At 57.4% G+C, this 11,144-nt stretch overlaps 1 protein-coding gene across 1 annotated transcript; it reads right to left on the bottom strand.

Moving 5' to 3' along the window:
* Positions 1 to 1,704: 1,704 nt before the first annotated feature.
* On the bottom strand, positions 1,705 to 11,135 carry LOC120509429 (shootin-1-like). The gene is made up of 15 exons (XM_039724037.1): positions 11,019 to 11,135; positions 10,602 to 10,687; positions 9,620 to 9,680; positions 8,458 to 8,552; positions 8,121 to 8,325; positions 7,049 to 7,125; positions 6,319 to 6,400; positions 5,428 to 5,522; positions 5,043 to 5,189; positions 4,507 to 4,621; positions 3,420 to 3,528; positions 3,215 to 3,264; positions 2,589 to 2,698; positions 2,417 to 2,470; positions 1,705 to 2,184 (listed from the first exon to the last, which is right to left on the bottom strand). Exons 1-15 carry the CDS (start codon positions 11,056 to 11,058, stop codon positions 1,705 to 1,707), a joined length of 1,806 nt encoding a protein of 601 aa, XP_039579971.1. The 5' UTR covers positions 11,059 to 11,135.
* Between the last annotated feature and the right edge of the window lie 9 nt (positions 11,136 to 11,144).

Genomic DNA, 11,144 nt, shown 5'->3' with positions numbered 1-11,144 from the left:
TTAGGAATTGAGGGTGGGAAGTCCTGGAAAGGGGCAGGAAAATCTTGGGAATGGAGGACGGGAAATCCAGGAAATGAGGGCGGGAAATCCCGGGAAATGAGGGTGGAAAATCTTGGAGAAAAAGGGTGGAAGACCCTGGGAAGTGATGGGAAAATCCCGGAAAATGAAGGTGGAAAATCCCAGGAAAAGGGCGGGAATTCCGGGAAGCGGCTCCTAGGCGTTGTTCCCGCTGTCCCAGCCCCAGCGGGGACGGGGACGTGTCCTGGGGAGGCCACCAAGGCCCCGGGGCCGGAAGGGGACCCTGGCCATGTCCTGGTCCTGGTCCTGGTCCTTGTCCTTGTCCGTGTCCTGGTCCTGGTCCTGGTCCTGGTCCTTGTGGTTTCCTGGGAAAAGCCGTGACAGGAATGGCAGCGCGGACAGGAGGGGACAGGAGGTGACGGCTGCTGGTGTCACCTCCAAGCCCTCCTTGGGGACATTCCCAACTCCGTACCGGCATCTGGCTCCGTCCCAGCTCCGGCAGGTTCCGGTGCTCCCGTGGAATTCCTCATGGGATCGGTGCCCGTGGAATTGGTGCCCATGGGATCGGTGCCCGTGGAACTGGTGCCCATGGGATTGGTGCCCATGGGATTGGTGCCCGTGGAATTCCTCATGGAATTGGTGCCCATGGAATTGGTGCCCATGGAATTCCCCATGGAATTTGTGCCCATGGGATTGGTGCTCATGGAATTGGTGCTCATGGAATTGGTGCTCATGGAATTGCTGCCCATGGAATCGGTGCCCATGGAATTAGTGCCCATGGAACTGGTGCTCATGGAATTCCCCATGGAATTCCTCATGGAATCGGTGCCCATGGAATTTGTGCCCTTGGAATGGTTGCCCATGGAATTGGTGCCCATGGAATTGGTGCCCATGGAATTGGTGCCCGTGGAATTCCCTGTGGAATTGGTGCCCATGGACTGGTTTCCCTTGGAATTGGTGCTCATGGAATTCCCCATGGAATTGGTGCCCGTGGAATTGGTGCCCATGGAATTGGTGCCCATGGAATTCCCTGTGGAATTGGTGCCCGTGGAATGGTTTCCCTTGGAATTGGTGCCCATGGAATTCTTCATGGAATTGGTACTCATGGAATTGCTGCCCATGGAATTGGTGCCCATGGAATTAGTGCCCATGGAACTGGTGCTCATGGAATTCCCCATGGAATTCCTCATGGAATCGGTGCCCATGGAATTTGTGCCCTTGGAATGGTTGCCCATGGAATTGGTGCCCATGGAATTGGTGCCCGTGGAATTCCCTGTGGAATTGGTGCCCATGGACTGGTTTCCCTTGGAATTGGTGCTCATGGAATTCCCCATGGAATTGGTGCCCGTGGAATTGGTGCCCATGGAATTGGTGCCCATGGAATTCCCCATGGAATTTGTGCCCATGGATTTGGTGCCCATGGGATTGGTGCTCATGGAATTGGTGCCCATGGAATTCCCTGTGGAATTGGTGCCCGTGGAATGGTTTCCCTTGGAATTGGTGCCCATGGAATTCTTCATGGAATTGGTACTCATGGAATTGCTGCCCATGGAATCGGTGCCCATGGAATTAGTGCCCATGGAATTGGTGCCCGTGGAATGGTTTCCCTTGGAATTGGTGCCCATGGAATTCTTCATGGAATTGGTACTCATGGAATTGCTGCCCATGGAATCGGTGCCCATGGAATTAGTGCCCATGGAATTGGTGCCCGTGGAATGGTTTCCCATGGAATTGGTGCCCACGGAATCCCTCATGGAATTGCTGCCCATGGAATTTGTGCCCATGGAATTCCTCATGGAAGTGGTGCCCATGGACTGGTTTCCCATGGAATTCCTCGCGGAATCCCCCATCCATGGAATTGGTGCCCATGGAATTTGTGCCCGTGGAATTCCCTGTGGAATTGGTGCCCATGGACTGGTTTCCCTTGGAATTGGTGCCCACAGAATCCCTCATGGAATTGGTGCCCATGGAAGTGGTGCCCATGGAATTCCCCATGGACTGGTTTCCCATGGACTGGTTTCCCATGGAATTCCCTGCGGAATCCCCCACGGAAGCGTCCAGGGCGCGGCGCCGCCGCTCCAGGATGGATCCCAGCTCCAGGACGGATCCCGGCTGCTGCTCCCGGCTCTTCCGGCTGCGCCTCCGGCTCGGCCTCCGCAGGGCACCCTGGGACAGCCGGGGTCACCAGGGGACACCAGGGGACACCAGGGGACACCACGGGGACATCAAGAAGACGCCATGGAGACACCACGGGGACATCAAGGAGACGCCACGGGGACTCAAGGGACGCCAAGGGGACACCATGGGAGCATGATGGGGACATTGAAGGGACACCGAGGGGACAGCGTGGGGACACAAAGGGGACATCAAGGGACACCAAGGGGACATGGCTGCCCACCAGGATCCCCTGCAGCTCCAGCGCTGCGCTCCTCCTCTTGCTGGTCATGGAGTCCTGCCGGGAAATCGGGAATGGCTCAATCCCGGGAATTCCTGACCCCGGGAATTCCTGACCCCGGGAATTCCTGAGCCCGGGAATGCCAGGCCTGCCAGCCCGCTGTCCCCATTGTCACCTGGCACGGGGAGGGCCTGGCCCTGGCCGGCCGCAGGACGATCCCGGTGCGGATCCTCTCCAGCATCTCCTGCACGGCCCGGGCATGGACGTCCTCGGTCCCTGCGTCACCTGCCAGGGTGGCACCGCGTGTCACCTCCCCGTGCTGGGGACACCGCTCAGGTCACGCTGTCACCTCCCCGCGCAGTGCCACCCTGTCCCCAGATCACCCCCAATGGAGCTGGGGGACCCCTGGAGCGCCCTCTGTTCTGGTGACACTGGGGACACTCCCCATGTCCCCCACCCATCCTGGTGACACTTTGGGGACACTCCTGATGTCCCCACCCTGGTGACACTCCCAATGTCCCCATCCTGGTGACACTTTGGGGACACTCCCGCTGTCCCCACCCTGGTGACACTTTGGGGACACTCGCTGTCCCCATCCCAATAACACTTTGGGGACACTCCCGCTGTCCCCAGCCTGGTGACACTCTGGGGACACTCCCGCTGTCCCCAGCCTGGTGACACTTTGGGGCCACTCCTGCTGTCCCCAGCCTGGTGACACTCTGGGGACACTCCCGATATCCCACCCCCCATCCCAATAACACTTTGGTGACACTCCCGCTGTCCCCACCCCTCAGGACTCACTTTGCTCCCGGCTTTTCCGCGCCTTCCTCTGCCGCAGGGTGGCCAGGGGGCTGCGGGGGGGACAGGAGGTGACACCAGAGGGGACAGGAGGTGACAAGTCTGTCACCCTGTCCCCTCCCCTCGGGGACAGTCAGGGTGGGGACAGCGGATTTCCGGGAACATTCCGGAATGTTGGCGGGAAGAGCTGCCGGGATGTGTCACCTACTCGGCGGGGCCGGCGGTGGCAGCGGGCGGTGGCAGCGGTGGCGGCGGTGGCACCTCGGGGTGGCCCTGAGGTGGCGGCTGCTGCGCCAGCTGCTCCCGGAGCGATCCCACTGCAATGAGGCGGGATTTGGGATCCCTCCGGAACATTCCGGAATCCCCCATGAACCCTCCAAAATCCCCCTGGAATCTGTCTGGAACTCCTCTGGAATTTTCTGGAATCCTCTGGAATTCTTTGAATCCCCCTGGAATTCCTCTGGAACTCCTTGGAATCCCCCTGCAATCCTCTGGAATCCCCCCGGAATCTTCTGGAATCCCTTTGGAATCCCCCTGGAATTCCTCTGAGATCCTCTGGAACCTTCTGGGATTCTTTGGAATCCAACTGGAATCTCCCCGGAATCTTCTGGAATCCTCCTGGAATCCCCTCTGGAATACCTCTGGAATCCCTCTGGAATTTTATGGAATTCCCCTGGAACCATCTAAAATCACCCTGGAATCATCTGGAATCCTCCTGAAATCCCTCCGGAATGCTTTGGAATCTGTCTAGAATCTTCTGGAATCCCTCTGGATTTTTCCTGGAAACCTCTAAAATCCCCCTGGAATTTTTTTGAATCCCCCCCAATCCCCCTGGAATCTGTCTGGAACTCCTCTGGAATTTTCTGGAATTCTTTGAATCCCCCTGGAATTCCTCTGGAACTCCTTGGAATCCCCCTGCAATCCTCTGGAATCCCCCCGGAATCTTCTGGAATCCCTTTGGAATCCCCCTGGAATTCCTCTGAGATCCTCTGGAACCTTCTGGGATTCTTTGGAATCCAACTGGAATCTCCCCGGAATCTTCTGGAATCCTCCTGGAATCCCTCTGGAATTTTATGGAATTCCCCTGGAATCCTCCTGAAATCCCTCTGGAATGCTTTGGAATCTGTCTAGAATCTTCTGGAATCCCTCTGGATTTTTCCTGGAAACCTCTAAAATCCCCCTGGAATTTTTTTGAATCCCCCCCTGGAATTGTTTGGAATTTTCTGGAATCCTCTAAAATCCCTCTGGAATCCCACGGAACCCTCTGGAATTCCATGGAATGTGGAAATTCCCACCTTCCTTCTCCAGCCCTTCCAGCCTCTCCCTCAGCTCCCGCTTCTCCTCGCGCTCCTCCTGCAGCGCTTCCCGCGCCCGCCGCAGCTCCTCCCGCTCCCGCTCCAGCTCCTTCTCCTGTGGGACGCGGGAATTCCGGGATCTGGGAAAACCCCAAGGACGGCAGCGCTCCCCGACCCTAAAATCGGGGATTTGGGGAAAAACTCCCGGAGGGTTTTAGGGCAAATCTCCCCATGGCGGGATGAGGTTCCATCGACACCTCGGGGAATCCATGGAGGGAAATCCATGGGGGGAAATCCATGGTGGAAATCCATGGAAGGAAATCCATGGTGGAAATCCATGGTGGGAAATTCATGGAAAGGAATCCATGGAAAGGAATCCATGGAGGGAAATCCATGGAGGGAAATCCATGGAGTTAAATCCATGGTGGAAAACCATGGAAAGAAATCCATTGTGGAAGAATGGGATTGTAGGTGTGGTGTCTGGACCCCGCTGTCCCCTCCCCGCGATGTCCCCAGGCCTGGGGACAGTCCCTCACCCGCTGGCGCTGTTCCTGCCGCGTCTCCTCCAGCTCCCGGCTGAGTTTTTCCAATTCCTGGAGCGCTTCCAGGATTTGGGAATTTGGTGTGGCATTCCTCAGCAGGATGGAGCTCTGGCGCTTCGCCTCCTTCTGCTGGAGCAGCATCTGGGAGCGCGGGTGTCACCGCGGTGTCACCTCAGTGTCACCTCGGTGCCACCTTCCAGAGGGGCTGCTGGTGAATCCCACCCGCCTACATCCCAAAAAACCGCAGCAGGAGACTCCTGGGATCACCCCATTCCCTTGGGATCACCTCGTTCCCTCGGGATGGGTGCCAGGGGTGCTGGCACACCCCGCTGTCACCTCCGTGCCACCCCCAGCGGTGTCCCCAAGGCCTTGGTGGCACCTGGTGGGCGAAGGCCTCGGCGTGGCAGCGCAGGTCCTGCTCCAGCTCCAGCTGCTCCAGGGCCTGGCAGTAATCCTGGGTGACAATCTGGGACACTGCGGGGACAGCGGGGTGGCACCGGGGAAAGGGGGACAAGGGCGGGAAATGGGGGAGAGATTTGGGAAATGGGGAAAAGGTTTGGGAAATGGGGGAGAGATTTGGGAAATGGGGGAAAAGGTTTGGGAAATGGGGGGGAAAGGGTGGGAAAAAGGGTGGGAAATGGAGCGGGAAAAGGGGGAATGAGGGTGGGAAATGGGGAAAAAAGGGGGGAAGGGCAGAAAAAAGGGTGGAAAATGGGGGGGAAGTGGAAGAAAAGGGTGGGAAAGGTTTGAGAAATGGGAGGGGAAAGGATGGGAAATGAAAGGGAAATGAGGTGGAGGGAAAAGGGTGGGAAAGGAGGGGAAAAATGATGGGAAAAGGGGGAAAATGGGTGGGAAATGGGGTGGAGAATAGGGGTGGGAAAGGGAGAGAAGAAGGGTGGGGAAAAAGGAGGTGAAAATGAGGGAAAAAAAAAGGGAAATGAGGGTGATGCCACCACGGGCACTTGGGCACGGCCCCCTGGCGTGGCTGGGGACAGCCAGGGGCAGCTGCCCGCCGTTGGTTTGGGGTGGCACCGGTGGCACTGGGGTGGAGAATAGGGGTGGGAAAGGGAGAGAAGAAGGGTGGGGAAAAAGGAGAAAAAGGAGGTGAAAATGAGGGGAAAAAAGGGAAATGAGGGTGATGCCACCACGGGCACTTGGGCACGGCCCCCTGGCGTGGCTGGGGACAGCCAGGGGCAGCTGCCCGCCGTTGGTTTGGGGTGGCACCGGTGGCACTGGTGGCACCGGGAGGGGACACGGGGACCCTGCTGACCTCTCTTGAAGGACCTCAGTGCCCTCTGGCTGGCGGCCAGGGCTGCCCGCAGGCGCTGCTGCTCCTCCCGCTCCAGCTCCAGCTGCGCCGGGAAATTCCGTCAGAAATCCGGGAAATATCCGGGAGAAAGGAAGTGAAAAATCCGTTAAAAATCCGGGAGAAAATCCGTGACAAATCCTCAAAAAATCTGTGGAAACTTCATGAAAGATCTGTGAAAAATCAGGGAGAAATCCAGGAGAAATCTGGGAGAAAATCTATGACAAATCTGTGAGAAATCCATAAAAACTCAGTGAAAAATCCAGGACAAATCTGGGACAAATCCGGAGGAAAAACAAGAAAAAATCAGTGAAAAATCTGGGAGAAAATCTAGGAGAAATCCACAAAAATGTCAAGAGCACTTTCATGAAAAATCAGTGGAAAATCAGTGAAAAATCCTGGAGAAAATCCAGGGGAAATCCACAAAATTTTGTGAACAATTTCGTGAAAAATCAGTAAAAAATCTGGGAGAAAATCAGCGAAAAATCCGCAAAATTCCAGGAGAAAATCAGCGAAAAATCAGCAAAAAAATCCGCAAAATTCCAGGAGAAAATCAGCGAAAAATCAGCGAAAAATCAGCCAAAATTAGCAAAAAATTAATGAAAAATCCCACTCTGAGCCCTGGGACATTGCGGGGGGCTTAATCCCAAAATCCCAAAGTGGGAAATGGGGGTTGGGGCCGGTTTTGGGGTACCTGGGTGTGCAGGTGCTGCAGCTGCGCCTGGAGCTCCCGGTGATGTTCCAGGAGCTGGGAGAGATCTTCCTGTGGAGCTGGGAGAAAAGTGGGAATGAGGGGTGGGAAAGGGGGAAAAAGGGGTGGGGGAATGAGGAGTGGGAAAGGGGGAATTGAGGGGTGGGAAATTGGGAAAAGGGAGGAAAGGGAGGTGGGAAGTGGGAAATGGGGAAAGTGAGGGGTGGGAAAGGGGGAAAAGAGAAGAATAGGGAAAAGGGAAAAATGGAGAAAAGGGGGAAATGAGGAGTGGGAAGTGGGGGGAATGAGGAGTGGGAAAGGTGGGGGAAAAAGTGGGAAATGAGGAGGAGAAATATTGGGAAAGGGGGAATTGAGGGGTGGGAAATTGGGGTGGGAGTGGGGAAAGAGGAAAAAGGGTGGGAAAGGGAAGAAATGAGGGGTGTGAAAGGGGGAAAAAGAGGGAAAAGGGGGATAGGAAACTGGGGGGAATGAGGAGTGGGAAAGGGAGATCAAAAGTGGGAAATGGGGTGGGGGAGAAAGGTTGGGAAAAGGGGAATTGAGGAGTGGGAAATTGGGGAGAAGTTTGGGAAATGGGGGGGGGGGGAAGGGGGAAAAAAGGGAGCTGAGCCCCCTGGTCACCCCATCCCAGCCGTGTCCCCCATATCCCGATTGGAATCTGCCTCTGCAACGGGATCCAGCGGGAATGGGGTGTGACAGCGGGGTGGCACCCCCGGGACACCCCAAACACCCCCCAGGGGCCATCCTGGGGTGGGATCAGGGAATTTGGGATGTTCCCACCGGGTCCTGAGAGCAGGAAGTGGCACCTTGGGAAAAGAGGATGGGAAAGGGGAAGCGCGAGCGGCGTCGGCGACTGCGGTTGGATTTCGGTGTCGCTTTCGCTTGATTTGACCCAAAACGGGGCTTGGGAACAGCCCCAAAGCTCGGCGTGGGGACAAGCTGGGATCTGGGGACACTGGGAGGGGACAGCGGGGCAGGGATAGGATCCTGTTCCAGGGCGGGATGGGATGGGATGGGATGGGATGGGATGGGATGGGATGGAACACCCCAGGCTCACCTGGGAGCTGGGTAGGGGCAGGTGGCTCCTCCGGGGGCACCTCCGTGTGTGTCACCTCCTCTGGGGTCACCTCAGGTGCCATCACAGGTGTCACCTCCTCTGGGGTCACCTCAGGTGCCATCACAGGTGTCACCTCCTCTGGGGTCACCTCAGGGGTCCCTTTGGGGCTCCTGGCCAGGCTGAGCCTCTCCAGCCGAGCGTTCTCCTGCTCCACCAGAATCCCAGAATCCCAGACCTGGGGTTCCCCCCACGCCCCCAAGCCGGCCATGCCCCGAGGGTGCCCCCGCACCTTTGTCCCCATGAAGGGACAGTTTTGGGGACCTGTCCCCATCCCCACCTGGGCACTGAAGGCCTGGGCTCGCTGCCAGCACCGCTGCTCCAGCTCCACCTCGGTGTCCAGCGCCTCCAGCTCGGCCAGCAGCGCCTGCGACGCTGAGGGTGACACCGGGGGTGACACCGGGGGTGACACCGGCGGTGACACCGGGGGTGACACCGGGGGTCAGGTGCCACCAGGGCACTGCGACGCTGAGGGTGACACCGGGGGTGACACCGAGGGTGACACTGGGGGTCAGGTGCCACCAGCATGTCCTGCCCACGGCCCGCTGTGCCCAGAGCCCGGCCAGGGCACCCGGGAGTGGGGCTGGCACTGTGACAGGGGGGATTTACCCCAGAGCCTGCGGGGGGCAGGGAGGTGCTGGGGACACTGGGGACATGGGATGGGACAATGGGAATGGGACACCGGGATGGGACATTGGGGATGGGATATTGGGATGGGACATTGGGAATGGGACACCGGGATGGGACATTGGGATGGGACACCGGGATGGGACAATGGGATGGGACATTGGGGACATGGGATGGGACAATGGGGATGGGACACCGGGATGGGACATTGGGGATGGGATATTGGGATGGGACATTGGGAATGGGACACCGGGATGGGACATTGGGATGGGACACCGGGATGGGACAATGGGATGGGACATTGGGGACATGGGATGGGACAATGGGGATGGGACACCGGGATGGGACACCGGGATGGGACATGGGGATGGGACAATGGGATGGGACATTGGGATGGGACACCGGGATGGGACAATGGGATGGGACAATGGGATGGGACATTGGGATGGGACATTGGGACGGGACATTGGGATGGGACACTGGGATGGGACATTGGGATGGGACATTGGGGATGGGACATTGGGATGGGACAATGGGATGGGACATTGGGATGGGACATTGGGATGGGACACTGGGATGGGACATTGGGATGGGACATTGGGGATGGGACACTGGGATGGGACATTGGGATGGGACATTGGGGATGGGACATTGGGATGGGACATTGGGATGGGACATTGGGATGGGACACCAGGATGGGACATTGGGATGGGACATGGGGACAGAACACAGGGATGAGGCACTGGGGTAGGACACAGGGATGGGACACGGGGATGGGACATGGGGACAAGACACCAGGAAGGGACGGGGCTCACCTTGCTCCAGCTCAGCCAACCGAGTCTCCGTGTCATCTGGCACTGGATCCAGGGGCGGGTGCTGTGGTGGGAAAAACGGGAATGAGGCTCTGGGTTAGCACGGAATTCTGTTGGCATGGAATTCCGTTGGCATGGAATTCCGTTGGCACGGTGTTCTATCGGGATGGCTGTTGCAAATGTCACCGCGTTGGCACAGCGTGGCATTGTCATGGCACGGAATGGCCCTCGGGATGGAATCCCATTGGGATGGCATGGCATTGGGATGGAATTCTATTGGGATGGAATGGCCCTTGGGATAATTAATGCCCTTGGCATGGAATTCCATTGGTACTGGTTGGCAGTGGCACCGCTTTGGTGCGGAATTCCATTGGCAGGCATTCCACCAGCGTGGAATTCCATCGGCACCAGCAGGGCATTCCAGGGGCATTGCATTGGTATTCCATCATCGTTCCATTGGCATTCAATTGGAATTCCATCACCATTCCATTGGCATTCCATCATAATTCCATTGGCATTCCACTGGAATTCCATTGGATTCCATCATCATTCCATTGGAATTCCATCATAATTCAATTGGAATTCCATCATAATTCAATTGGAATTCCATCACCATTCCATTGGCATTCCATCATCATTCCGCTGGAATTCCATCATCATTCCATTGGAATTCCATCATCATTCCATCATCATTCCATTGGCATTCCATCATAATTCCATCATCATTCCATTGGCATTCCATCATCATTCCATCATCATTCCATTGGCATTCCATCATCATTCCATCATCATTCCATTGGCATTCCATCATCATTCCATTGGAATTCCCTTGGTGAGCCCTGAGCCACCCGGACACCCCCAGCGCCGGGGACGCTGTCCCTGTGTCACCCCTGGAATCTGGACATGGGGCACCCCCCGCTTCATCCCCCCGATTTATGGGATCAGGAAGGGGGAATCCAATGGGAAAGGAGCCTGGAAGCGATACCTGGCCAGGAGCTGCCTCTTCATCCTCCTGCTCCTCCTCCTCGCTGCTCCCGGACTCCAAGATGGCTGCGGGGACCCGAGCCAGGACTGTGGTGACACGAGAGGTGACAGTGGGGGACAGGATGGTCCCTGGTACCCCTGAGTGTCCCCTAGCAGAGGGGGACACAGCCCTGGGGTCCCCGATGTGGCGCTGGGGACATCCCTTGTCCCCAGGGTCCCCCTGGACCGTGCCCCACAATCCCAGATCCGGTGGGGAACACTCCCGGGAATCTCAATCCCGACCCCTTTTAGTGGGACCAGACCCTCTCCCTGTCCAATCCCCCAATCCTGAGGAGGGAAAATCCCCCCTGACCCCAAATCCCACCCCCCAAACCCCACTGGTGACCCCCCAGAAATCCCCCACGAGGTTCCCCCTTACCCGTGAGGTGTCCCCCGACTCCGTCCCCAGCCCAGGCCATGCCCAGGGCCCCCAGACCCCCGAGATCTGGGGGTGCTCCCTCTCCCCGGCGCTGCCTCCTCGTTCCCTGCAGGGAAGTGAAACCAC

The sequence above is a fragment of the Passer montanus genome, unplaced genomic scaffold, assembly GCF_014805655.1.
Source record: "Passer montanus isolate IOZ18808 unplaced genomic scaffold, ASM1480565v1 scaffold109, whole genome shotgun sequence".
In the NCBI taxonomy this organism is placed as follows: Eukaryota; Metazoa; Chordata; class Aves; order Passeriformes; family Passeridae; genus Passer; species Passer montanus.
This window is presented reverse-complemented; position numbering and strand designations above follow the sequence as displayed.

Bases quoted from the DNA above. Each gene is read 5' to 3' on its own strand.
- LOC120509429 (XM_039724037.1), bottom strand. From the start codon at position 11,058: ATGGCCTGGGCTGGGGACGGAGTCGGGGGACACCTCACGG. The intron at 3,529-4,506 runs GTGGGAATTTCC...GCCTCATTGCAG, and splicing joins GGAAGGGCTGGAGAAGGAAG to TGGGATCGCTCCGGGAGCAG. The intron at 2,699-3,214 runs GTGAGTCCTGAG...CCACCCTGGCAG, and splicing joins GCGGAAAAGCCGGGAGCAAA to GTGACGCAGGGACCGAGGAC.